This window comes from Amblyomma mixtum, chromosome 3 (assembly GCF_055824585.1).
Source record: "Amblyomma mixtum isolate Tamu chromosome 3, ASM5582458v1, whole genome shotgun sequence".
In the NCBI taxonomy this organism is placed as follows: Eukaryota; Metazoa; Arthropoda; class Arachnida; order Ixodida; family Ixodidae; genus Amblyomma; species Amblyomma mixtum.
This window is the reverse complement of record NC_143014.1, coordinates 30,391,872-30,415,613: the sequence shown is the minus strand read 5'-3', so window position 1 is coordinate 30,415,613 and position 23,742 is coordinate 30,391,872. Positions and strand designations below refer to the sequence as shown.

At 42.5% G+C, this 23,742-nt stretch overlaps 1 protein-coding gene across 4 annotated transcripts in view; it reads left to right on the top strand.

Moving 5' to 3' along the window:
• mgl (low-density lipoprotein receptor-related protein megalin) overlaps positions 1-23,742 on the top strand; it is a 167,069-nt gene that overhangs the window by 141,444 nt on the left and 1,883 nt on the right. For 2 of the 4 annotated variants that reach the window (XM_089578519.1, XM_089578516.1), the window contains 39 exons: positions 314-496; positions 1,280-1,587; positions 3,055-3,283; positions 3,367-3,495; positions 3,565-3,720; positions 3,804-4,038; positions 4,132-4,299; positions 5,387-5,508; positions 5,883-5,993; positions 6,091-6,219; positions 6,596-6,721; positions 6,814-6,930; positions 7,003-7,291; positions 10,160-10,383; positions 10,897-11,172; positions 11,516-12,025; positions 12,821-13,079; positions 13,164-13,292; positions 13,784-13,960; positions 14,061-14,287; positions 14,769-15,014; positions 15,129-15,248; positions 15,356-15,478; positions 15,697-15,822; positions 15,904-16,158; positions 16,262-16,401; positions 16,466-16,624; positions 16,823-16,901; positions 18,693-18,947; positions 19,461-19,595; positions 20,327-20,449; positions 20,540-20,668; positions 21,360-21,513; positions 21,586-21,732; positions 22,563-22,783; positions 22,882-23,061; positions 23,150-23,272; positions 23,374-23,544; positions 23,634-23,724. In XM_089578519.1, coding sequence (XP_089434645.1) covers positions 314-496; positions 1,280-1,587; positions 3,055-3,283; positions 3,367-3,495; positions 3,565-3,720; positions 3,804-4,038; positions 4,132-4,299; positions 5,387-5,508; positions 5,883-5,993; positions 6,091-6,219; positions 6,596-6,721; positions 6,814-6,930; positions 7,003-7,291; positions 10,160-10,383; positions 10,897-11,172; positions 11,516-12,025; positions 12,821-13,079; positions 13,164-13,292; positions 13,784-13,960; positions 14,061-14,287; positions 14,769-15,014; positions 15,129-15,248; positions 15,356-15,478; positions 15,697-15,822; positions 15,904-16,158; positions 16,262-16,401; positions 16,466-16,624; positions 16,823-16,901; positions 18,693-18,947; positions 19,461-19,595; positions 20,327-20,449; positions 20,540-20,668; positions 21,360-21,513; positions 21,586-21,732; positions 22,563-22,783; positions 22,882-23,061; positions 23,150-23,272; positions 23,374-23,544; positions 23,634-23,724 — 7,081 coding nt within the window. Of the gene's footprint in view, positions 1-313; positions 501-1,279; positions 1,588-3,054; positions 3,284-3,366; positions 3,496-3,564; positions 3,721-3,803; positions 4,039-4,131; positions 4,300-5,386; positions 5,509-5,882; positions 5,994-6,090; positions 6,220-6,595; positions 6,722-6,813; positions 6,931-7,002; positions 7,292-10,159; positions 10,384-10,896; positions 11,173-11,515; positions 12,026-12,820; positions 13,080-13,163; positions 13,293-13,783; positions 13,961-14,060; positions 14,288-14,768; positions 15,015-15,128; positions 15,249-15,355; positions 15,479-15,696; positions 15,823-15,903; positions 16,159-16,261; positions 16,402-16,465; positions 16,625-16,822; positions 16,902-18,692; positions 18,948-19,460; positions 19,596-20,326; positions 20,450-20,539; positions 20,669-21,359; positions 21,514-21,585; positions 21,733-22,562; positions 22,784-22,881; positions 23,062-23,149; positions 23,273-23,373; positions 23,545-23,633; positions 23,725-23,742 lie in introns of all 4 variants that reach the window. The other 2 variants (XM_089578518.1, XM_089578517.1) reach the window with 2 other exon arrangements.

The window sequence follows — 23,742 nt, the reverse complement described above, 5'->3', positions numbered from 1 at the left end:
GCACAATGGAGCCTCCTTATAAGGCTTCACCGCATTTTCGCATTTTCGGTAGTTTTCTTTTTTCTTCATGTGTATTGCTTACCTCTGTCCGCTGCCAAGTATTGGGAGGTGGGGCCAGTAAAGCTACATATACGGGGCTTTTTTCCTACCTTCCCAGACACATCTCATGTGCAGATTTGTTTGTACTTTGTGGTAAAAATAAATCAACTTCAAAAATTCCTGTTAATGTGGCCACTGCTTTTAGCATGGCTTCTGAGGTGCACTAAATTTGTGAATTTGCGTAGTAATCTGGGACGCAAATGTCTGTTTTCAGGACACAACATTCTACACTTGGATGTGCATGTGGCAATGAATCACATATATTGGATTGAGTTCAATCAAGGAGAGCGCAACGGCATCTACCGAATCAAGCCTGATGGCACGGATTTGAAGCACGTTATTGCTGATGGTATTGGCAGCAATGGCATACGTGGTGTGGCTGTGGACTGGGTTGCAGGCAAGTATTGGATAATTTCACATGTTAGAACAAGTTTTACGTAAGAAGAACTCTAGTTTTGGCTAGCTGGTTCATGATTCAGGAGAACGGCGCAAAAAAATGTGGACAAAAGAGAGCACCCTGTCTTTGCTTGAACACAGTGAAATGCTGCCAGCTTTAAAGCACCAACTTTGCAAGCCTTAGTAAAATAATGTTGTAGAGTAGAGTACAGCAGTGAAATAGTATCCTTTGGATCACAGCTTTATACCTCGGGCACAATGAGTTGCAGCAATCTCTGCCAAAGTCTATTTTTTTAGACAAGTTTGAAGGAATTCTTCTGTGCTGCTAAGCATATGCAACAGCCAGCTGCTTATTTACCATTGGAAAATGCATGGTGAAATGAAAAATGCAGTACGTGACAGCACTGCAGACATTGACACACAATTTTTGGATATTGTTTTGTATTTGTATACACCTGGAGCGATACGGTCATTGTTTGATGTACAGTTGAATGTCGTTATGACGAAATGGTTTCTAACAAAATAATGGATATAACAAAACAATGACGATTCCTCTTGGAAGAGAGAGAGAAAGAGGGAAGCTCTTGGAAGCTCTGTCAACGCGGCATATAATGAAGCTACGGCTATAACAAAGTAATCGCTGGGCCCCTTCAACTGTATTTGTTTACTGTGGTTCTTTTTTTTTTACATAGTCCTCGCTCTTTATTGATGTATCACTTCTGTACTGCAGTGCCATTTCATGCACCTCAAAGATGGTAAAATACTTCATTTTTCCTTTCTATAGGAAGTATCTACTTCACGAATGTCTTCCCCCATGAAACATACATTGAGGTGTGTGAACTTGATGGATCGAACAGAGTTATCCTACTGAAGACGACAACTGACTCGCCACGAGAGATCGCTGTAAACCCTGTGAAGAGGTTCCTGTACTGGATTGACTATGGTCAATATCCCAAGATTGAAAAAGCCTACCTAGATGGCACAAACCGTGTACCCATTGTAGTCACTGGAATCAGCAACCCAAGAGACCTCACAATTGACATTGTTACCCATGACGTCTACTGGGTTGACTCCAGAGAGGATGCTGTTCAAGTAAGTACATTTTGGCTGTGTGAGCATGCAGGGTGCATCATTTATTGACTATACCATCAAAAGTGCAATATTTTAGATATTTTGCACATATTTGCAGTGACACTTTTTAAATGCATGGCGAACAGGTGCAGTAAACCTGTTGTAAAAAAAACATCTAGTTGCCAAAACCATGACCTGTAACTAAGAGCCTGATATTTTAGTTTGTTGATCATACATTTTATATATATGATCAACTCACAGAGGTCGTGGGTTCAGTTCCCACTGGCAGCATGTGGTTGTTTTTTCTTCTGCTTTCGAATCAATTATCTTTAAGCAATGAAATAATTATGCTCTTAATCTTCTATTGATCAACACCACAAATTAAAAAAATTCCCCAATGCTCCTTGATTTCTGTGGCTGTTGACTTCCTTCATGTTTATATATGATCATTCTTGCCAATCCTGTTCAATGCAGGCCCCAAGGAGGCTAAAAGCTTGATTTGGAAGCAGCACAGATTTTATGTGTGCTGAATTGTTTTGTTTGGCCTGAAAAATGTACTACATAGCTGCCTAGATTAATTTCGGGAGGTTATGACCAGCTTGTTGAGGAATACCAGTTTGAATGTGTATTGAGTTGTAAATTGTGTTTTAGAATTGAATTAAGATTGGACCAGCTTGTTAAATTGTTGTAAAGAGCGCATGCTTTTTGACATCAGTGCTGCTCTAGATGGTGCTGAAAACGGCTAGTCTTGCAGGAAAAACTGCGGAGCATGTTCCAGAGGCACTAGTGCTATAGGACAACATTTGTATTTGTTACTGTGTGATGTAGCATTGCCACGGGGTGCTGTATCAGCTTTGGAGTGTGCACTTCACTTGGTTCAAATTTTCCATGGACTAATTCTCACTTAACTACCTCCTTCAGATCTGCAATATTGTGAACATATGTCGTAGAGTTGCAGTTAAAAATTTAATTGATTGTAGCTACCTGGTAGTTTTCACAAAATTTGTAACTGATATTGTCTGTTTGGGCAAGCAATACAGGTTGGACAGGTAAAATTTATAAAGCTGTGATAGTTTTTCAAATACTTTAATTAACAGCATAATGCAGCACCTAGTATGCACATAATGCAGTCCATTGTTTGCGTATTTTCACTTCAGTAAATGGAGCATAATTCAAGGTTTATTAATACAAAAGTATTGCTGGAACTGTATCTGTGCTGCCATACAGTAAAGCACATTTCTCGTGAATAAAAATTGCATGATCAGGTGGTCATATCTAGGATTCTCAGTGTGGTAGCTTTGCATGGCAGCAGGTTTAGCAGTGATGTAAAGCAATGATATTATATCTTTATTTTGTTGTCTTCTGAGAAATTGAAGTACAAACTGCAGAATATGAGACAAAATTGCTGTACTTTTCTCTGAAATTTCAAATTTACCTCAGAAGTACAAAGGCTCTGTTCATTGACATTCTTGAATTTTTAAATTTCAGAAAGTTGCTTTCTCTGGTGGAAACCGGCAGTATGTTAGGAAGAACCTTCCAAACCCGATGGGTGTTGCCGTTTCTGGCCAGTATGTCTACTGGGCTGATAGGAATTTGCGCACCATTTACAAGGCCAGCAAGTTCCAGACGAACACAACCACGCCACCTGAGCCAGTCAAGTCTGATCTGAACATGCTGCGAGATATTGTCGTCTTTGACAGCTCTAACCAGCCTCCTGGTAAAATATATATCTTGTGGAATTCCTTCTATAAGTGCTATACATGAACACTGAATCACTCTGTTTACCATTGACTTCTGTAGCTTCATCGCCCTGTTCAACGAGGCCATGTGACCAGCTTTGCTTCTCCATGCCGGAGTCCTACAATGGCACAAAATGGAAATGTGGATGTGCCTCAGGCGAGTTGGCAGCTGACGGGCGGAAGTGTGATAGTAAGTTTACTTTTTTTTATTACTAGGCATGACAATGATATTAACGACACTGATTCCTTTTTATTGCAGTGTCCAAGGTCTTCCTCGTCTTCACCACAAGGAGAGAAATTCGAAGCCTTTTCATGGATCCACACAAGACAAGTGTGCCATTTCAGCCTCGAGGAAATCTCACAAACGTCGTCGGCCTTGACTTCGACTATGCAGACAAGAGAATGTATTTCACTCGTAAGTAATTAGTGGTTTGCTTGCCCTGCCGGTGACTATTTCCCAGAGGAATGTTACATTATCATTTTTTTTTTCCTCTCCAGAAATTCGTCCAGACGGCAGCATCTCGTGGGTGAACCCTGACAAAATGGACATCCATGTAGTCCTGAATAAGACGATCAATCCAGAAGGCATTGCCTTTGATTGGACAGCGAAGAAAATCTACTGGACTGACTCTGCCAACCGCAGCATCTATGCCATGAACAGGGATGGCACTCAGTTAGTCATGATTGCTCATGTGGAAAGACCAAGGGCTATTGTGCTAGACCCTTGCCAAGGGTATGTTGCCTTTTTATGGGCTGGCACTGGCTGGCTTCTTGCTGGCTGGTTCACTGGTTGGCAGCACTGACATTTCATTCTTTATGGAAACAGGTACATGTACTATACTGACTGGGGACGTTATGGAAACACTGGTAAAATCTATCGAGCAACAATGGCTGGCAACAACAAGCAGGCAATTGTGGAGCAAAACCTGACCCAGCCAAGTGGCCTGGCCATAGACTATGATGATAAAAAGCTTTACTGGACAGATGCTTTACGGTAAGTTCGGAAAGGTTTTTCATTTTCAGTAAGTCAGTAACGCTATGGCTTATTCAGATTTCAAATCTGGCTCTGCTTCCTTGAAGAGAACTGTTCGAAGTACAGATGCCAAATTTTAGTTGTGTGTTCTTTCTAATGATGTGCAGCGTGCCTTATAGCCTGAGTTGCTTTAGGACGTTAAACCCTCATAAACTATAAACCAATATAATGATGTGCAAGACATCGAGAGACAAATGACGTTATTGGATTTGCCATCAGATAGTTTAATATTATGTGTTGCAATTTCTATGCTCATATTGTTTTGGTTTTGGTTTTAACAGCCAAACAGTGGCTGTGGCATCAAAGGTGAATTCAGGTCACATGAGGAATACAAAAACAGTGATATAGCTGATTCTCCATTCGCCATCATTCTGGCTCTTGGGGCAGGCTGGTGTAAGAGTTGTATTCAATCAAAGTGCTGAAGCAGTGATTATATCAGTTTTTTTTTATCCCTCACATGACCTGAACTCAACTTTGGCATCATATCCTCTGTTAAGCTCTTGAAACTGAAATCAAAACAGTATGCGAAGAGAAATTCAGTTGTAAATTACTTGAGTAAGGGTGAATTCCACATAGATTCATGTCCACTTATGTCTTGTTGACCATTTCACAGAAATTCGGTGACCGTACTTCTTTATTGGCTTTCGAAGCCCTTTCAAAAATGTTAAATAAGGCATGTTATCTTAAAATTTTCGTTCACAACTTGCAGAATGCAGGTGCGGGGGGGTAACTGTAGTACAACTTTTCCGTTACTATTACCTTGTTTTTCTACTGGCCAGTAGAAAAGTTATCTGGGTGGTTGTTGCAGAGATTGCTCTTGCAAGGGTGGGTGTGGTGCAGCTTTTGTCACCTTTGTTCCGGCAGAGGGCAAAAAGCAAAAAGCTTAGGAGATTTTTTTTATCTTTTCATGTATTGTCATGTAACTTCTAGCTGTTTGTTGTGGCTATGTTAGTTCCAACTTCATATCTTTGAAAACAAAATATATGTTGATGGTCTGCAGCTTGTACTTATTGCCAGCATTCTTAATTATACCATATTTTATTTCCAGGGAAAAGATTGAACGTTCTGATCTTGATGGAAAGAACAGAGAAACTCTTGTGTCTGCAACGATTTATCCATTTGCAATCACAGTTTATGAGAACTACATCTACTGGACTGACCTGCAGCTTCGTAAGTTCTGTGGTGTTGAGCTGTATTGATGTTCATTAAATATCACTGCTCTTATGAATGATAGTTGTGCACTAGCAGCATGATCTATGTGCGGCAAATTGAGACTTGGTGTGGTTAGCTATGTAGAATAAAGGAAGTGAAAAGCTAATGGGATTTTCAGGTGTGATCAGGCAGTGATATAAAACCATACAGAATTGAGAAGGATGCCTTGTTTACATGTGTACACGCCGAAATCTTCTGTACCAGTGATGCTGCATGCTGTTGCGTTTTATGTACAGCACCTCGGTCATTTCCTTTCCACTGCAGTAAAGTATTGAAGTGCACTTTACAGTATTGTACTGCAGTATTGGTATGTTTAATGTCTTAATTTATAGGTGGTGTTTATCGTGCTGAAAAACACACTGGTGCTGGTATGATTGAAATGGTGAAAAGGCTGGAGGAATCGCCACGTGATATTCACGTTTATTCACCCGACCGACAAAAGTGTAAGTTTTGACACTGTCATTCTACACTTACTATAAATGTGTGCTGCTCTTACTGCAGAATGAACATGGGTATACTTTATTACTTTTTGCTTTGTAGGTGACAAGAATCCATGCAGCTTACAAAATGGTGGCTGCGCTCACTCTTGCCACCAAGCTCCCAATGGCACTATTGAATGCCTCTGCAATTCCACTTTTAAGGTTGCTAATGAAGGAAGAATGTGTGTTCGTAAGTGTCTGCTTTCGGCTTTGAAGCTTTGCTTTGAAGCATTTATTTACAAAATTAAATGTGATATTGTGTCAGTGTTATTTAGCCTCATTAGCACATTGGAGAGGTTTAGCATTGTGCATTTCTCTACAGTGTTCCGCTTATATGGGGACCCAACTGCTTTAGCACAGTGACAGATGTACAGCTGTGTCTGGCCCCTAGGCACCGTCTGCACATGCACGCTTGGCGCCTTACAAAAGCAGGTTGTGGTACCGGACCATGGATCGTGTTATGCTAGAACTCTCTATTGAGCAATGAAAACAGCTCCAAAAAGTATTTGTTAAAAGGTGTTTTGCCAAAAATTTTGCATAATTTAAAATTTGTCTGTCTATTTCAGCTGAAAATGTTTCATGTGATGACACAAAGTTTGCATGTGGTAATGGAAAGTGCATTCCCCGTCTGTGGGCTTGTGATGGAGATGATGACTGTGGAGATAACACTGATGAAGACAAGGCTTTCTGTGGTAAGTTTGCAGTTGGCAAACGAATGCATGTAGGTTATTGGAGAATAAATTCTTACACAATTACATAATTTTTCTTTCCTTTTTCTGAGCAGCCCAGCACACATGTGGACCAACAGAGTTCAGGTGTGGCAATGGACGATGCATTTTTAAAACGTGGAAATGTGACCATGAGAATGACTGTGGTGACAGCACAGATGAAGAAGGCTGTGGTAAGTTTGTGTCTTTAGGTGCAGAAGTTTGGTGTGCAGTGTACAAGTTTCATAAAACCTGACATCTTGCAGAGTATCCACCATGTCCGGATGGGGAGTTCACGTGTGCTAACTTCCGCTGCATTCCTAAGACTCAGCTGTGTAATGGTGTAAATGACTGCAAGGACAACAAAACCTCGGATGAAAGCCATGCCAACTGTCCGAACAATCGCACGTGTCCTGGCAACCACCTAAAGTGTGAAACTACCAATATTTGTGTGGAGCCGTACTGGCTCTGTGATGGCGACAACGACTGCGGTGACAATTCTGATGAGGTGGCACTGCTCTGCTCACAAAGGACCTGCCCGCCAAATAGCTTCAGGCAAGCTTTTGCTCATGTGTCACTTCTGCAACTGTTTCTGATGGGCAGTGTGCATTACCATCTCTTTTCCAGGATGCAGTGATAAAGCACTTCAGAATGTAAAGCATCTTGTGTGCACTAAATTAGTCTGGGGCAGGAAGGCTCTTTGTTTCCTTCCTTTTGAAACTTCCCTGTAAAGCTCCTTCATTCACATGCCCATGTTTTTAGAATGCCTCACTATCATGACTGATGCCTTGTTGCCACTGCCACTGACAGCATCGCGTCTACGAGTGGCTGTTCTGTATGCATAATGACTTACTTCAGGGGTTCTCCAACTGGGTTCTATGGAACACTAAGGTTCCTTGGGAGTGTTTTTGGGGTTCTCTAAGCACCTAAATCCACGCATGCCTCAGCTTACCTTTTACCCACTTTATTTGCAGACTAGTCACGTTGTAATTGTTCATTGCTGATTATTTTGCTGTACAGCCAGTCATTATTAAGTGAATTTGGCAATTTCTTGAGATGCCTTGTGTCTGCGCGCTCCTTTTTTGATGCATGTCGGGCATGTAGAGATAGAAGCCAAGACATGCGGGGTTCCTCAGCAGCTTTTGAAAGCTGTTGGGGTTTCCTTGAGAGCCTCTGACTGAGCTGGGTAAGGTTGTGTGAAATCCTCTGCTGTTGTCAGCCTGGGGCTAAATGCACCATTTAGTAGCTATCTCGCTTTCAATATGCATCCAGCAGAACTGTGAAATCGATTGAATTGGTGTGTATTGGTCGGAGCATGCAGAGACACTACACGTTAGTTGGCAAGGCCCTGAAAGACGCCAGGCTGTTTATTACACTTTGATTTACAGATGCGGCTGCAGCAAGGGAAAGGGAAAGGGAACAGGGCATTGGCTCGTTGTCGGCACACCTACATAATAGCCGCACCCGTTACATCTTTCTTCTTCGAAGAAAACAGATTTAACAGTTCACTAGAAAACTTGTTGAAATTTGGCATCGTATTTCAGCTGTTCACATTCTGTGCACTTCTGCGTTGATCTCTGTTGAATGGTTGACATGTTTGTTACAGCAGTCATACCTGATGCTGTGAGTTGACTGTTTGTAAGCCCATCACGTGGCTGTCTGTGACCGTCAGTGGTACTAGGGCTTGATGGTCTGTTGGTTTTTGTGCTTGTGTCCACTTTGTCATAGTCATTGTAGTCATCGTCGATGGTGTAGTGTTCTCGTGTTTGCAGCAGTTGCCTGTTTTGCCTTCAAAGGCAGTCATTGTCCTTTCTCGTGATGTGCGATTGAAAAGTCATCTTTTGGAAAACCATTGCTTTGTGTGACCACTGGCAGCCATTGCGAACCTGTACAGTGTCCTCTTGCTGTATTGGCTGCAACAGCTTGCCCTTAGATGACTGGCAGTGCTTTACTACTACTGGGTGCTCAGTTTGATGTTGCATTCAGGTAGTCGTGCGCATCTGACGACCCTGCAGCAATTCTCGTGGTGACTGGTCATTCTCAAATGGAGATGCACAGGAGGATAAAAGGCCTGTCCAAAAGTCATCATGAGATTCCACAGTTTTTTTTTTTTTTTTTCACGATTTGCTTGACTATTTGCACTCCCTTCTCTGCCAATTTGTTAAAGGGGAAATTCAGGACTTGAAGTTATATGGACAAAGTCATACCAGCATGCAAACTCTTGGGAAGCAAACCGAGGCCCGCTGTCGGTGCACATGCACTTGGGCAGGAATCCCGTATTGCACGAACATAGCAGATACCTTCGTGATGGCTTCACACACGATGCTAGCATACATATCACCTGCAATCTGAAAAAAATCAATTCCCACCCGGTGCCAAGGCTTACTGGGTATTGTCCTCATAATAAGAGGCTCGGAGAGTTGCTGGTATGCGTACTTTTGGCATGTGCTGCATTTGTGAATGAGCATTTCAATGACTCTGCCCATTCCTGGTCAGAAAATTGGACCACGAGCTCTGGCTTTAGTCTTATTCAGTCTAAGATGTCCCACTTGTAATTTCTGCAGCATCATGGCTCTCATTGTCCTTGGCATGAGAATCTTGCGTCCCTTCATCAGTATTCCATCAACTGTTGATTGTTCCGCTCCAAACAGCTTTAACTCTCCTTGAATCTTTGCTCCTTATGCCACCTGCTGTGCGACTTTGCTTAAGTATGGGTCCACTAAAGTTGAAGGAACTGCTTTTCTGGTGTACTTACTATGCTCGAGACAACTTGCACAGCATGGACGTCGATGTCCTTGGTTGATTCCGGGATGGCAGGAAGGGCGGAAGCACGGGAAAGCTCCCACAAGCACAAGCAAGTCTTTGCCAGGAACAAACTGCAGATCATAATTGTATTGAAAAAGACAGATAAAAAAATGCTGCAACCTTTGTGGCATGTCTCCGATATTTCTTTTCACGAACATAATGCCAAGTGTTTCTTTCTTGATTTGGGAGCTGTGGTTGCAATGAGGGAAAGGGAACAAGGCATTGGCTTGTTACCGGTGCACTTATGTGATAGCTGCACCTGATAAAGACTAGCAGCAAACATGTCGCAATTGAACATTTGTTTGAAAATGAGCGAAATAGGCTTCTTTGCTGGTCTAGTTTGCTCTCTTTTGCCTCTTCTTTATGTATAGTAGTTAACTTCATGGTTTTAATAGTTCGTAGCAAACAGCATACATCATATGTCATAGGCATTGTCAACATTTGTTAACTGTACAAAAAGTTGGAATTTTAGAAGTTGAATCTGGTACAAGAACACCGTGCATGGTTTTACTCCAAAGCTAGGACCTCTAAGTGCTTATGCAGGAAGAGAATTCCACATTTTAAGAGTGTACTGCAGTCACTCTTTCCACAAATATGATTTTTCTGTAAAAACTGCAGATGTCCCAACCACCGTTGTATTCCGGCTACTTGGCATTGTGATGGAGATGATGACTGCGGTGATAAAGCAGATGAACCCGAAGACTATTGCAAGAGTGAAAAGCGAACCTGTTTTGGTGACCTATTTACGTGTGACAATGGAAACTGTGTGCCAAGGATCTACATTTGTGATGGGGACAATGATTGCTTGGACAACTCAGATGAAGATGTTCGCCATCAGTGTGGTAAGTTGTACTTTCAAGTTTAAAAATTTTCACTGTGTTAATTGGGAGTGGTCTGATTTTAATGGTCAAATTGAGGTTGTTACTACTAACTAAATATACATTTTGCCAAAATAACCATAGCTAGTAGCTTGTGGCTCACAATATTTTTATGCACCACTATGAGGTTGCGAAGGCTGTCCACCTATTACTAAGAAAAAAAAAAAGTCGAGTGAAAATGTGGTTCAGTAGGTAGCAAATATGACTGTTTGTAGCTTGAGCCAGTAGTATGCACTGCGAGACATCGCAAGTTGCTATTTTTTTGTCTGGAACTGTATAAGGATGGTATAAAACAGTATTATGAATTTTATTATTATGAAACAGTCTATTATGGGCCGCTTTGTTTAGTGGTGATAACTATGATTGTGACTTCACTTTGTTCTGAGAATCTTGAAGGCTTGTCCTAATTGTTTAAATTAATTTTCTTTTTTATTAGAGCAATTTTTCTAACAGTGTGACTTTTTTGTGCTCTTGCAGACACCCGCGAGTGTGATGCTGAACGCGAGTTCAAATGCACCCAAAATAAGCAGTGGGGACGAGCTACTTGCATTCCTAAGCGCTGGGTGTGTGATGGAGACCCTGATTGTGTGGATGGTGCTGATGAGAACACAACTGCACACAACTGCCCTGCTCCAGAGCCGTGTGATCCTGAAAAGCAATATCAGTGCAAGAATCAGCGGTGCATAAACAAGGACTGGGTGTGTGATCATGACAATGACTGTGGTGATGGCTCTGATGAACCACGAAACTGCAGTGAGTGTTTTGTGCTTCTTTTGTTTTGATGTTACACAAGAATTATTAATTTTCTCTGCATTTTTGGGGCCTCCATTCATTGTTGTCAGAAGTGTCTGTGTAAAGCACATTTTTTTTAAGACGTGAACGTGCTTGCAAAAAATGATTACCTGTGAATAGTTTTGTTTGAACAAACACCCCAATACAGGAAAAGTTATGTGACAACTTGTCTGTGCACAAAACTTGACAGTTACTGAAGTTAATTACTTTGGAAAATGCATGCAAAGAGAAGCAACTGCAACCTGAGCTTTGTCTTTCAGTGTCCATGTTTAAGCTAATCTAGCTGCAACTTTTCTTTTTCTAGCATTCCGCAACTGCACCTCAGAGGAGTTCACATGCCGCAACGCAAAGTGCATACGGAAATCCTACCACTGCGATGGGGAAGATGACTGTGGGGATGGCAGTGATGAGCTGGAAAAGGACTGCAAGAAGGAGGAGACAACTTGTTCAGGGGCCCAGTTTCGGTGCAAGAGTGGCCAGTGCATTCCATATGAGCGTGTGTGCAACAAGCAGCAGGATTGCTCCGATGGGTCTGATGAACCTGCGCACTGCAATGTAGATGAGTGCGCTAAAGTAGAGCTCAATCAGTGTGAACACAAATGTGTCAATACACTGACCAGCTTCTACTGTGAGTGCAATGATGGCTATGAATTGCTGAAAGACGGCAAGGCCTGTGCCGACATCAATGAGTGCCAGGTGAAGCCTGCTGTATGCAGTCAGTACTGCGTTAACAGTCCAGGTTCCTACTTCTGCAAATGCAATCAAACCTACTACGATCGGGAATTTGATGGCCACACGTGCAAGAGGAAAGATGGTGAGCTTTGTAACCTATTTTTGAATGGCAGATTTCTTGTTTGTTTTTCAGTACTGATATGAATTTTCAAGGCTGGTATGCCTTTAACAACTGTGTTGCATACTACATGTAACATTGTTATGAACGACCGTGTTACATAATGCATTTTAGAGCCCAGCGCTTAAGCACCCATTCATGGGCTGAGCCACGTCGCCGCCGTCGGTGTAACCGAACAAAACCTAATAAATAAAGAAACTTCGCTGCGACTGGGATTCGAACCCGCAGCGCCACGGACAGATCAGCTTCGCTGGCCACTGCATGAGAGCACTAGGCAATCGCCGCAGCCGATCACTCCTTGTGTTAAACTGCAACACACTCTCGCACTGCGCATTGCACATTGTCGTCTTCAACTAATACTACTATTAAACTAATATCGTCGCCAGATGGGCCGACGACCTGGCAAAACAAAACAATGAGCCTTCAGAGCCTGAGACACCGACAGAGCTGCACTCAAATTTTACATTAGGGAGTATCGTAATCATCCTTAGAATTTTCTGTCTCTGGAAATTTTGGGGTGGATTCTTGTACACTGTGAGTGCTCTCAAAAAGGCTGGCAGTCAGTATGTTGGAGCATTTATAGCTCTCAGAGAGTGCGCTATCAGTAGCCATATGGTTGAGGCAGTCCTTGAACAGGGTGCAGTCTCGGTGGCTGTTGCCCACATTATATCATTAACAAGTGTACCTGCTGTAGTTTCATCTAGAGCAGCAGATGATACACTGCAACTTGTTGTTCTCTTTTCTTTTACTTTATTTCAGACATTACCCCATGGCTTATCTTCAGTAATCGCTACTACCTGAGAAACAGTAGCCTTGATGGCACCTTGTACAACCTTGTGAAAATGAATTTGCGCAATGTCGTGGCCATTGACTTTGACTATCGAGAGGGGAGAATTTATTTTGCGGATGTTGGAAACAAGACAATCCAAAGAATATACACCAATGGCACCGGTGAACAAGTCTTGGTCCGACATGATGTTCATGGTCTGGAGGGACTTGCTGTTGATTGGATTGGAAGGTAATTATTGTGCTGTTGCTTGTTTACTTCTTGATGCAAAATTCAAATGATGCAGTTCTTGAATGAAGCGCATTGTTTTCATAGGAAATTGTACTGGCTGGATCGTACAAGCAAGCAAATGTATGTGGCCGAGTTGGATGGTACCAGCAGAAAAACGCTGCTGCCAAAAGGAATTTCAGATCCTCGGGCCGTTGCTGTGCACCCAGGCATTGGGTATGAGAAACGCTTGTTTGTTACCTTTTCTTAAATTCTTGGGTAGTTTTATGTTTGGAGTGGCTCTCTCTAGATCACTTACTGTATTGACTTTTGTGACAATAGAAGAAAGAAAACGTAAAGCTCAGTAAAAGTTCTGAAAAGTGGAATACTCGAGACATGGGCTTTGAGTGCTTTGATAAATCGCTTGAAATGGAGCATTAGAGGAAATAAAATGTAGCAAGTAAGGCATCCAGCATATGAGGTCCTGGTTCATCCTGTGAGAAAAAGAAGTTACGCTGAAACAGTTATATTTTCCAAACAGGCCTGGTATTCTGTTGACCTGCTTGACCTTAGCTGTGCCAAAAACAAATTTAAATGCAGCTGTATTCATTTACCACTAATGGTGCAGTTATATAACATGAAGCGCCAGTAGCTATTATACTGGCTGCTCGGTGTAGGAAATGTGTGTGTGGATCAAAAACTGCAGCAGTGTTTACTCGTCTTTTCAGCTACTTGTTCTTTACTGACTGGGGCCACCATGCGTTCATTGGCCGCCTTGGTTTGGATGGAACCAATTTCACTCGTATTGTCCTGTACGAAAACAAGCTTGTCTGGCCGAATGCTCTTACAATCGACTACTTCAGTGACAAGCTCTTTTGGGCTGACGCTCACCTTGACTACATTGAGTAAGTCCTCAGGCACTGTTTCTGTAGGTTGGCCTTGAGGGTGGTCTTTGCAGAGGATTTAAGCATATTCACAGGGTACGTATCGTTTCTTGAATGGCAGGTTTTCAGATTTGGATGGCAAAAACAGACACACAGTGCTACAGGGGCGCACCGTGCCACATGTGTTTGCCCTGACCGTATTTGATGACTGGCTTTTCTGGACGGATTGGAACATGAAGGGAGTCTACAGGGCCCACAAGTTCACTGGGGAGAAGCTACAAGTTCTACGCAACACGTCGCACCGCCCATATGACATTCATGTTTACCACCCACTGCGCCAGTTGCCTTGTAAGCATTCTTGCCAAACTTTGTTACTCTGTTCACTTTGGAAGCTCAAAATTGTGTTTCTGTACCTTAAGTGTTGTGAGTGTATCTTATGCATTGCCATAATTATTTTCCTTGGGACAAATAATTGAAGCAAGACCAGTGGGATACATGGACTTTAGTGCAGGTCTTAGCAACATGAAAAGATGAAAGTTGTAACAAACTGAATGAAAATAGTACTATTTATAATTTTTCTAAATGCAAGGCAATAAATTTCAGAAAAGATCTGAATGACTGGAATGCAATAGGTAGGCTGTGCAATTTTGCAGTGCAAATCTTTTATGCTTAAGCTTACTGCAACTGATGTGAAAAAGTGTCTGTGTTGTAAGCATGGAACCTCAAGCTGAATTGTACACCTTCCTTCATTCATTCCTTCACCTCAATTACATGAAATGATGGGATTTTTGGCAGTAATTGTTGGCATTACATTCTTCTCTTTTTGAAGATCCCAATCCATGTGGCACCAACAATGGTGGCTGTTCACACCTGTGCCTGATCTCTCCTGGAGCCAGCAGCTTTCGATGTGCTTGTCCAGACAATTTTGTGCTGCTGCCTGACGAGAAAACATGCATTGCCAACTGCACTGAAGGCCAGTTCCGATGTGGTGGCTCTGATGACCGCTGCATCTCTGTATTCTGGAAATGTGATGGAGAGAAAGATTGTCGTGATGGCTCAGATGAAGTGGGTTGTCGTAAGTTGTGCAGCTATTTGTATCCTTGAATTCTACCAAGTTCTCTCTTTGTGTGAGGAGTTTGATTCCTCGCAGCAATGGGATAATAGTCATTTTGTTGGAAATTATTTTCAGCTGCTTTCTCCTGCAAGAAGGGTCAGTTCCAGTGCCATAACAATGCCACTTGTGTGCCAAGGATTAAGATTTGTGACGGCCATAATGATTGCGGAGACCAGAGTGATGAGAAGTTCTGTGGTAAGTTCACATCTGACTGATGCCGAGAACTACAGTGTTTGTTCAGCATCAGTTTCTTTAGCACAGGTTCATAATTGTACTAATTTTTGGCTTTTATTTCCCTCAAGGTTATCCATGTGGTGAACATAACTTTAAATGCCAGAATACTGGCCGATGTGTTCCTGTTTCTTGGCAATGTGATGGTGACAATGACTGCACTGATGGCTCAGATGAAGATCCTGCTATTTGCCGTGAGTGTTGTTGAAAATGAATACAGGAGTCAATGAAAGAAGAAAGGAAGGAAGCCTAAGTCCACTTACCAATGTTTCAACAAGAGAACCTGTTCTTGTATCGAAACATTGGTGAGCATACTGAGGCTTCCTTCGGCCTGTTTGTTCAAGTTTGTGCAGTGAAAAAATGATGTTGTGAAATTTTTAATGCTTGGATGGGTCTTAAAATCTTTTTGCAGACCACCAAGAGTGCAACACCGACACACAGTACAAGTGCAACAATGGGAAATGTATACCGAAACTGTGGTATTGTGACTTTGATGATGACTGTGGCGATAACTCGGATGAGCCAGCACACAAGTGTCGTAAGCATCTGCTTGCATCACTTTCTCCTAAATTTTGGTTTATTTTTGGCAGTGTTTTGATGAAGTGGGTTTGTTTTGCAGGAAACCGCAACTGCACTACAGGCTGGCAAAAATGTCCATCCGTTAACAACTACCGGTGTATACCAACCTGGCTCTTCTGTGATGGCAAAGATGACTGCAGAGACAATTCTGATGAGACAAGCCCTGATTATTGTCCCAAATGTCATGAAACTGGTGATTTCAAGTGTAGAAACAACCGCTGTATACCACTGCGTTGGAGGTGTGACTTTGAAGATGACTGCGGAGACAATTCTGATGAGGACAGCACGATGTGTGGTAAGTTATGCACTTATGTTAGATGCAAAAAGCCACTGCTGCTGCTGCTTGATGAACATGACTTTCTTCTAACATTCACCCTGTCTTCTTCGTCACCTTCTAGCTGAACTCTACAGAGACTGCTCAGAAAGCGAATTCCAGTGTGCAAACAAAAAGTGTATCCCATCCAGATGGCGTTGTGACCACGACAATGATTGTGATGATGGAAGTGATGAAAAAGACTGCCTGAATTACGAATGCAAGGTAGCTGCACCTTCAATCCTGAACTGTCTTGGCACTAACTAACACTGGCCTTGTCTCTCTCCAGGAAAATCAATTCAAGTGCAACAGCGGACATTGCATACTGAGCAGGCTTGTTTGTGATGGCAACAAAGACTGTCACGATGTCTCCGATGAACAGAACTGTCCAACACGAGTGCCTGGTGGGCTCTATTGTCAGGAGAACATGTTCCAGTGCAACAACACTGTAAGATTCTGCATATAAACAAGTGTGCATGTGCGTGTGTGCATGTGCACGTGCCTGCCTTTGTATGCATATATACAAAGGTTTACATGTGTGTGCATGTGAGAGAGAGAGGGATTTGTTTTGGGCACACTTCATGAGATGATAAACTAGCACCTAAATATGTATCGCACATCATGTTAAATTGTTTTTTTTTTGCAGGTGTGCATCAGGCCCGATTTTATGTGTGATGGTGACGATGACTGTGGCGACTTCTCAGATGAGTCAGACTCAATATGCAGTACGTGTTTCATGTTTTGTTCACAGTGCACATGCTAGAATATGCTGAAATTGAACAGGAATTTAGTTTTTTTTCTCCTCTGTATTGTAGCTTGGCTTATGATGTAGCCATAGTGGGCTCATTACTGCAGTAGAACCTCGATAATAGAAAGTCTACTGCAGTAGACTTTTAGGGGACTGCATGGAACCATCGTATAATCCTGGTGTCGTATAATCAAAAATCTACAACATTGGATATGTCATTTGCATAATAAATTCCCCTGCTACTCTGGCTGTCAGAATTAATGGGCCCTTTTTGGTTACCGTATAGGCTCTCAGGCTTTCATGTTTGTTTTCCCTGTAACGCTCGTGCTTCTATTGGTCAAAAGCGATCACGTGGCTGAAAAAGCATCCATGCATTGTGGAGAAGCTGACTCCTTCACGTTGTTTAGCATTAGACTGTTGCTAAGAATCCATTGGTACATAGACTGTTGTGTTTTGCAGCATTTCATTTTGTCAGGGTGCACATGTTCATTGAAAACATCATTTTCTTTTCAAAAACACACAATTTTATGACAAATGTTAGCTAATTGTTAAAAAGAAAAGCCTGTGATTTGTGGTTTACAATAGATGGTGCCACATATCCACTTGGCGAGTATTTTGTTCGTAACTCGTAGAGATAGGCCTTGGTACAGCCATCACATTACTAGCAAGCTCCGTCATTCACCAAAACAGTAATTTGGCTAGAATAAAGCAAATTCGGCACCAAAAAACATGCGGCTTGAGCCTACACTTGCTCTTAACGCTACCTCAAGTCTGCCTCCTGCATGCAAGAGTTGCAGCTTTCCCTGATAACTTAGATGCTTGGGAGAGCAATATGGTAGACCTACATGCAGCTCTGGGAATCTATACACCTTTCCAGCCTGATTTCTGTCATATCACTCGCTGGACTATTTTTCGCACCTAGTGCTACCAATCCACCAAGTGTGCAGCAGGGGTGCTCAGTGAATTGGTGAACAATAAGGTGACACCTAGGGAATGGTTGCCAGATAGAAAGAGTAGTCTAATGGGTAATATGGCAGTAATCACGTTGAAGAGGCCTAAGCACTTCTCTGCCAGTTGCAACTACAAATTTGCCCTCTGGAAAAGGAATGGGATGGGGAGTGGCCATTATAAATCCCTTTACAACAGGCTCTTGAGTTTATTTTTGGCAATAGTTAAGAGCAGTGCTGGCTTCACCTAGCTAGAATAGGTGTGCATGATCAGTCTGCAGACATGTCGCTCACTCTGTGTCACTAGGCCTTGAGTGCTCCACACTGAAGCTGTAGTGGAAAGTGCTTTGGAACTAGCCACCACTGATCACAGAAACATATAATCACGTTGCTGCTTGTGCAGTAACTTCATGCTAATATGAACGACCAAGTGATTTCCTTAATTGGCGGCGAAATGTGCCGAAAAGTGAGTCTAGTGAGAGTCTCCTCACACCAATGGCCGCGGGTCGCACGTGGCGAATCCAAGCAGTCGGTATATCCATCATTAAAGGCTTTCATGCTTTGGATCGCAATGTCGCGCGCACATGTCTGTCTTGATTCAGATTTGCAGCACCTTGAGTTCATGTGATGTCTGCCACTGAAGTGCTCCGCGAGTCTCTCTCGTTCCAGATGGTTCCCTCTGGCCGTCATATTAATTGAGGCGTGCATAATTTTCTGTCGTATGGCCGAGGCTTTTAATGCGTTATTGGCACGCATGATGATGATTCCACTATAATGAGAACTTTTTTCTTCGTGTTCTTCCACCTCAATTCCCTGTGCAGAGGACCATAAGTGTGATGTAACAAGGAAGTTCCAGTGCCAGAACAACAAGTGTATTCCCTTGTGGCAGCTGTGCAATGGCAATGATGACTGTGGAGATGGCAGTGATGAGAACAACCACCAATTGTGTGGGAAGCTCACGCCGCTTCCATGCCTTGCCACAGAGTTCAAGTGCACTAATGGGAAGTGCATCCCCAGAGCAGAAGTTTGCAATCGCAAGGACGACTGTGGTGACCTCTCTGACGAGCGTGGTTGTCGTAAGTATTATGTCTGCATTGAGGCGGAACAGCAAGGAGACAAGATGCGCTTGAAATATGTTATGCTATGGAAATACTGTGCTTGAAGCGTAGTGTCGGGGGAAGAAACATATTCTTGGAATGTAAAGAAAATGAAATAAATTGTAAATGTCAGCAGTGCAACTATCAACATGGGCACAAGCAGCAGGGCCATCTGTAGGAATATGGTTCACGTAGCACTGCTAGGCTAATTTGTTTTAGACACATATATTGTAGATACCAACAGCGCAACAATGAATATGTCCATGTTCATAATTGCAAAGTTGACGTGTACCATTTGTCTTGAACTAACCAGCCTCTTAGCAAACAGTGATTAAATGGAATAACCTGTCCAAATGCTGTTGGATTGTACTAAAATGTGTGGTAGAAAAGCTACGAGGTGATCAGTTGTTGTTCATGAGCAAGTTGCTTTAGGCTGTAACAAGTAATTGATCCATATGCATTCTCCTTTTCCAACCTGTCTTGCTCTTTCAGATGAAGGCACATGTGATGCTGCTACACGAGGAGGCTGCGAGCACAACTGCACTACCTTGGGCGACTCTAATGGCTACATTTGCACATGTGCTAGTGGCTACAAGATAAAAGATGATGATCCTAAACGATGTGAAGGTGTGTTACTACCTATATTCGTAGTATCTTTTAAGTCTGTAATTCCTAAGTTTTAAGAATTGGCACAAAGATCTTCTGTGAGCTAGTTGGTATGCAATTACTGTTGAGAAATCATAGCACTTGAGGATTACAAATGCGTGCTTGAGGATTATAGTACACACAGGACACAAGGAGGGAATAACATGGATTGGACTGTACACTCGAGACAGAAACTTGAATACTAGTTTGTGTCCCAAGTGCACGGTAACATCTATGTTAACCCATTCTTCTAACTCATTTGTTTTTTCCTCATGCTCAAAGATTTTTCAGTGGTAAGAATTGATGTATGGTGATATTCTCTAGCTGTCAAAAACCAGTGATTGCTTTACCACTTGATGATTATCGAGTAGGTACTTTCTGTGTTAATTTATATTGCATTTTTTTTCCTATAAGAATTTTTTTGGTTCTGCTCTGTTTATTTTTGTTTTGACTGGCTTTCGTTTATAGTAAATGGCATTGTGAGCTGGGGAGCTTTTGTCTTGAATGTCAGGAAAAGTATTAAACGTCTTGAAATACAAGGAATTCACTCAGAAGGTGCCATGTCAGTCCCTCCATTTGCTTGTGCTTCATGTTACTGGTGCTAAACAGTAAGTAATTAGAAGGTACTTGTTGAGGTGAATCTTTGGAAAGAGAAAAAGACCATGCTTGCTAATTGTCAGCTCATTGCTTTATTGACTTCTTTTCTGTTGTAGATATCAATGAGTGCGCAACTTTTGGTCACAATTGCTCACAAATCTGCGAAAACTTGATGGGTGACTATGGCTGTCGTTGCAAAGAAGGCTATGAAATGTTCAAGTCTCACTGCCATGCCAAAGGTATTTACACGTTCTCTAGGCAGTGTGCTCAATCCAAACAGCTTTTGTTAAGTCTGTCTAACCACATGATTTTCTACATTTTGTTTGTAGGGCCTGCTCCCATTGTCCTCTACACCAATGGACCTGACATCCGAATGCTTGACATGAAGAATGAAGTTCAAAGCTCGGTCATCACTGGAGAGAGCAGGGTCCAGGCACTGGATTATGACCCCCGTGAACGTATGTTGTATCTAGAAACAGTGTTTGCTTATTCGCAAAACTACTAATGTTGCTCAGAGATGTTCAACACCCTTCCCTATGTTCGCTGCACTGCTGCCTTTCAGTAATCTGTTCACACGCATGCATGTGTACAGGCAAAAACAACAGAGCACATAAGTAAACCAAAGCACTTTGTGCGCTTGCAGAGCTGTGACCACTACCAGCCTGCACATACCATACCTTACAATTTTTATTAGGCAACATATAAGTGGGGTTAGAAGGCCATAGTGTGCTCTGTATACTTTTGTCTGCACCTGTTCACGAAAACATTTAGCTGATTAACAAAAAAAAATGGCTGAAGGAAGCACTGGATTCTGGTACCACTGCTATGCTAATTTTCTTGATTAAGCTGTGGCACATGAATGCCAGGAGTTGGCTGCGGGTATTGCTATTAGTAGTATATACTAGTTGTATTTGCAAACTGAATGTATATTAATCACTGACGACAGCCTTTTGTTGCTTTATTCATTACTTTCTTTTTGTCTGAAACATATTTCAGTGCTTTTCATGGCTACTTCAGTTCAGTTGAGAAATCTTCGTGCTGAACTGAAGTGGAGGTGCAGTGTTGAGCCCTCTTTTTCCAGTTTCTTCTCTGTAAAATAAGCTGTACAGCTGTTATTTCTTTCTAAAAAATTTTTTTGTTGCTTTGCAGAAATGCTGTACTGGACAGACTCGTATGAAAAGACAATTAAGAGAGCATTCCTTCCAAACTTGACCGACGTCAGTGCTGGCATTGGGTTCCCACAGAATCTGGAGCTGAAGGGCCTCACAAAGCCAAATGCTATTGCGGTAGACTGGGTTGGAAGGTTGGTTTTGTTGCGAAGCTGGTAGCATGGTCTGTGTTACACAGTTCTGACTGCCTGTGCGCTGGTTTGCAGAACTATTTACTGGATGGATGCGGATCTGTCAAGCACTCGTCCCAAGGGTAGAATTTTTGTTAGCCTCATTGATGGTCGATACCGAAAAACACTGCTGTCGTCCAACTTGGAAAGGCCCACTTCCTTGGCAGTTGACCCTGACATGGGGTAAGTAACTGAAGTTTGTGAGTACTAATGATAAAGTGCAGGCCTAATGCAGCAGGGTTGCAAGTTGTGCATATAATTGCTTGTGTATGGCCAGTGTAGTGCTTTACTGTTTACCAAAATGCAGACATGGGAGGCTGGATGGATACTGGGCTTGCTGCTACAGAACTGGTGCTGCTAGCATTTCTAGCCTTGGCTGCTCTTTGGTTGGCAGTACTAGTACAGTAATTGTACAAGGTGTGAGTGGCGGCCACAACAAACTTCAGGGATGGTCATGTACCATTACCTCCTTTGGTGTTGATCATGGCCAACATGTTTTGTATGGATCCAGGTGCAGCTTGTGCTACTGTGGCATTGGGTAATGATCGGATTAACTAGGCAATAATGGAGGATACTTTCTGACCTAACCTCCCTACAGCATGATTAAATAGCTTTTCCCCAACTTTAATTTTGCCAAATTGGAAGTAAGAGGAGCAACAGTTTTACTGTCAAAAGTAGCCATGTCTTGGATTGCCCATTTTTCATTGAGAGTATGTATTAATATCAGCATCAAATAAAATGTGAGCAAGACAACTGGAGGAGGAACAACAGAACAGTCTTATTTGAGGGAGACTGAATACTAACAGTTTATTTTCTCTTTGAAGACTCATAAAGATCACTCTTAATCTTAAGTGTTAATGGATCCTGCTTGTATTTCTCACTCGGCAGCAAATATTTTTGTGTTCGTGTTTCATCTGATGCTGATGGTACATGAAATGATCAGCTTTACAATTGTAAGTGTTTGATGGGCTCTTGTTGTTGTTTGCCCTGACATCCCGTTTAATTGCTTGCAGGTGGATGTTTTGGTCAGATTCGGGCTCCAACCCCAAGATTGAAACAGCATGGATGGATGGCTCAAAGCGCCGCATCATTGTGGGTGACAAGATTGGCTACCCAACAGGCCTGACTATAGACTATGCTTCTGACCATAGAATTTACTGGTGTGACAGCAAATTGAACACCATTGAAACCGCTAAGCAGGATGGCTCCAACAGGGTTGTTATTGTCAGTGGTGGTAAGTATGCTGTGGTAACTTTTGCCAAAGTGTTTAGCTAGTTCAGGATTGCGATGCTTGAAACTCATGGTTCTCTTTTTTTTTTTTCACCTCCCAAGATCTGATGCATCCATTTGCAATGGACTTGTTTGAAGACAGTATTTTCTGGGTGACTAGAGACTCTGGTGAGATTTACAGGCAGGACAAGCATGGACGAGGTGTGAAAGTTAGAGTTAAGAGGAATGTTGAGAACCCAACTGGTGTCAAGATCTTCCAGCCACTCAAGTATAACCTTACCGGTATGTCCCAATGCAAAGTGATGAAATGTGCCATAGCAGTGGCACGAGACAGGTCTTTGACAATTTTCTGCTACTTTTGGACTTTCAGTCCCCAACCGGTGCCCATCATCAGGCTGCTCTCATTTGTGCCTCTTGGTGCCTCAAGGCTATCGCTGTGCTTGCCCTGATGGAACTTCTCTCCATGTTCTGAACTTTGGCAGCTGTGATGCAGGTCAGTGAAAAGAGTGTGCTGAATGACAAATTGGTGAACAAAGAAACTTCTTGTTAACGGAAGATTATAACCTTTACCTGTGTCAACTTTTACTTCGATAGGGTTTGAAGTGCCAAAGCCGCAACCGTACAAGTGCCCTTGCCGCAATGGTGGCCGCTGTGAGAGCGTCCGGGACGAGCAGATAGTATGCAGATGTTCAAGTGAATTTGAAGGCATGCACTGCGAAAACTTCATTGCCCGTAGACGGATATCATCTCTGGGAGGGGCAAGTGGTAAGATCTGCTCAAAAGAACACTTCATTGGTATGCGCCTTGATGACTGATTGTGGTATGCTTATACCACCTTGTCTTTGTTGATACAGGTGTTGCTGCTGTGCTGGTTCCAATCATTGTGGTCCTCATAATAATGATTGTAGCTGCGACACTCTTCGTATGTGTGCGTCGACGCCATTTGTAAGTGCAAGTGACTTG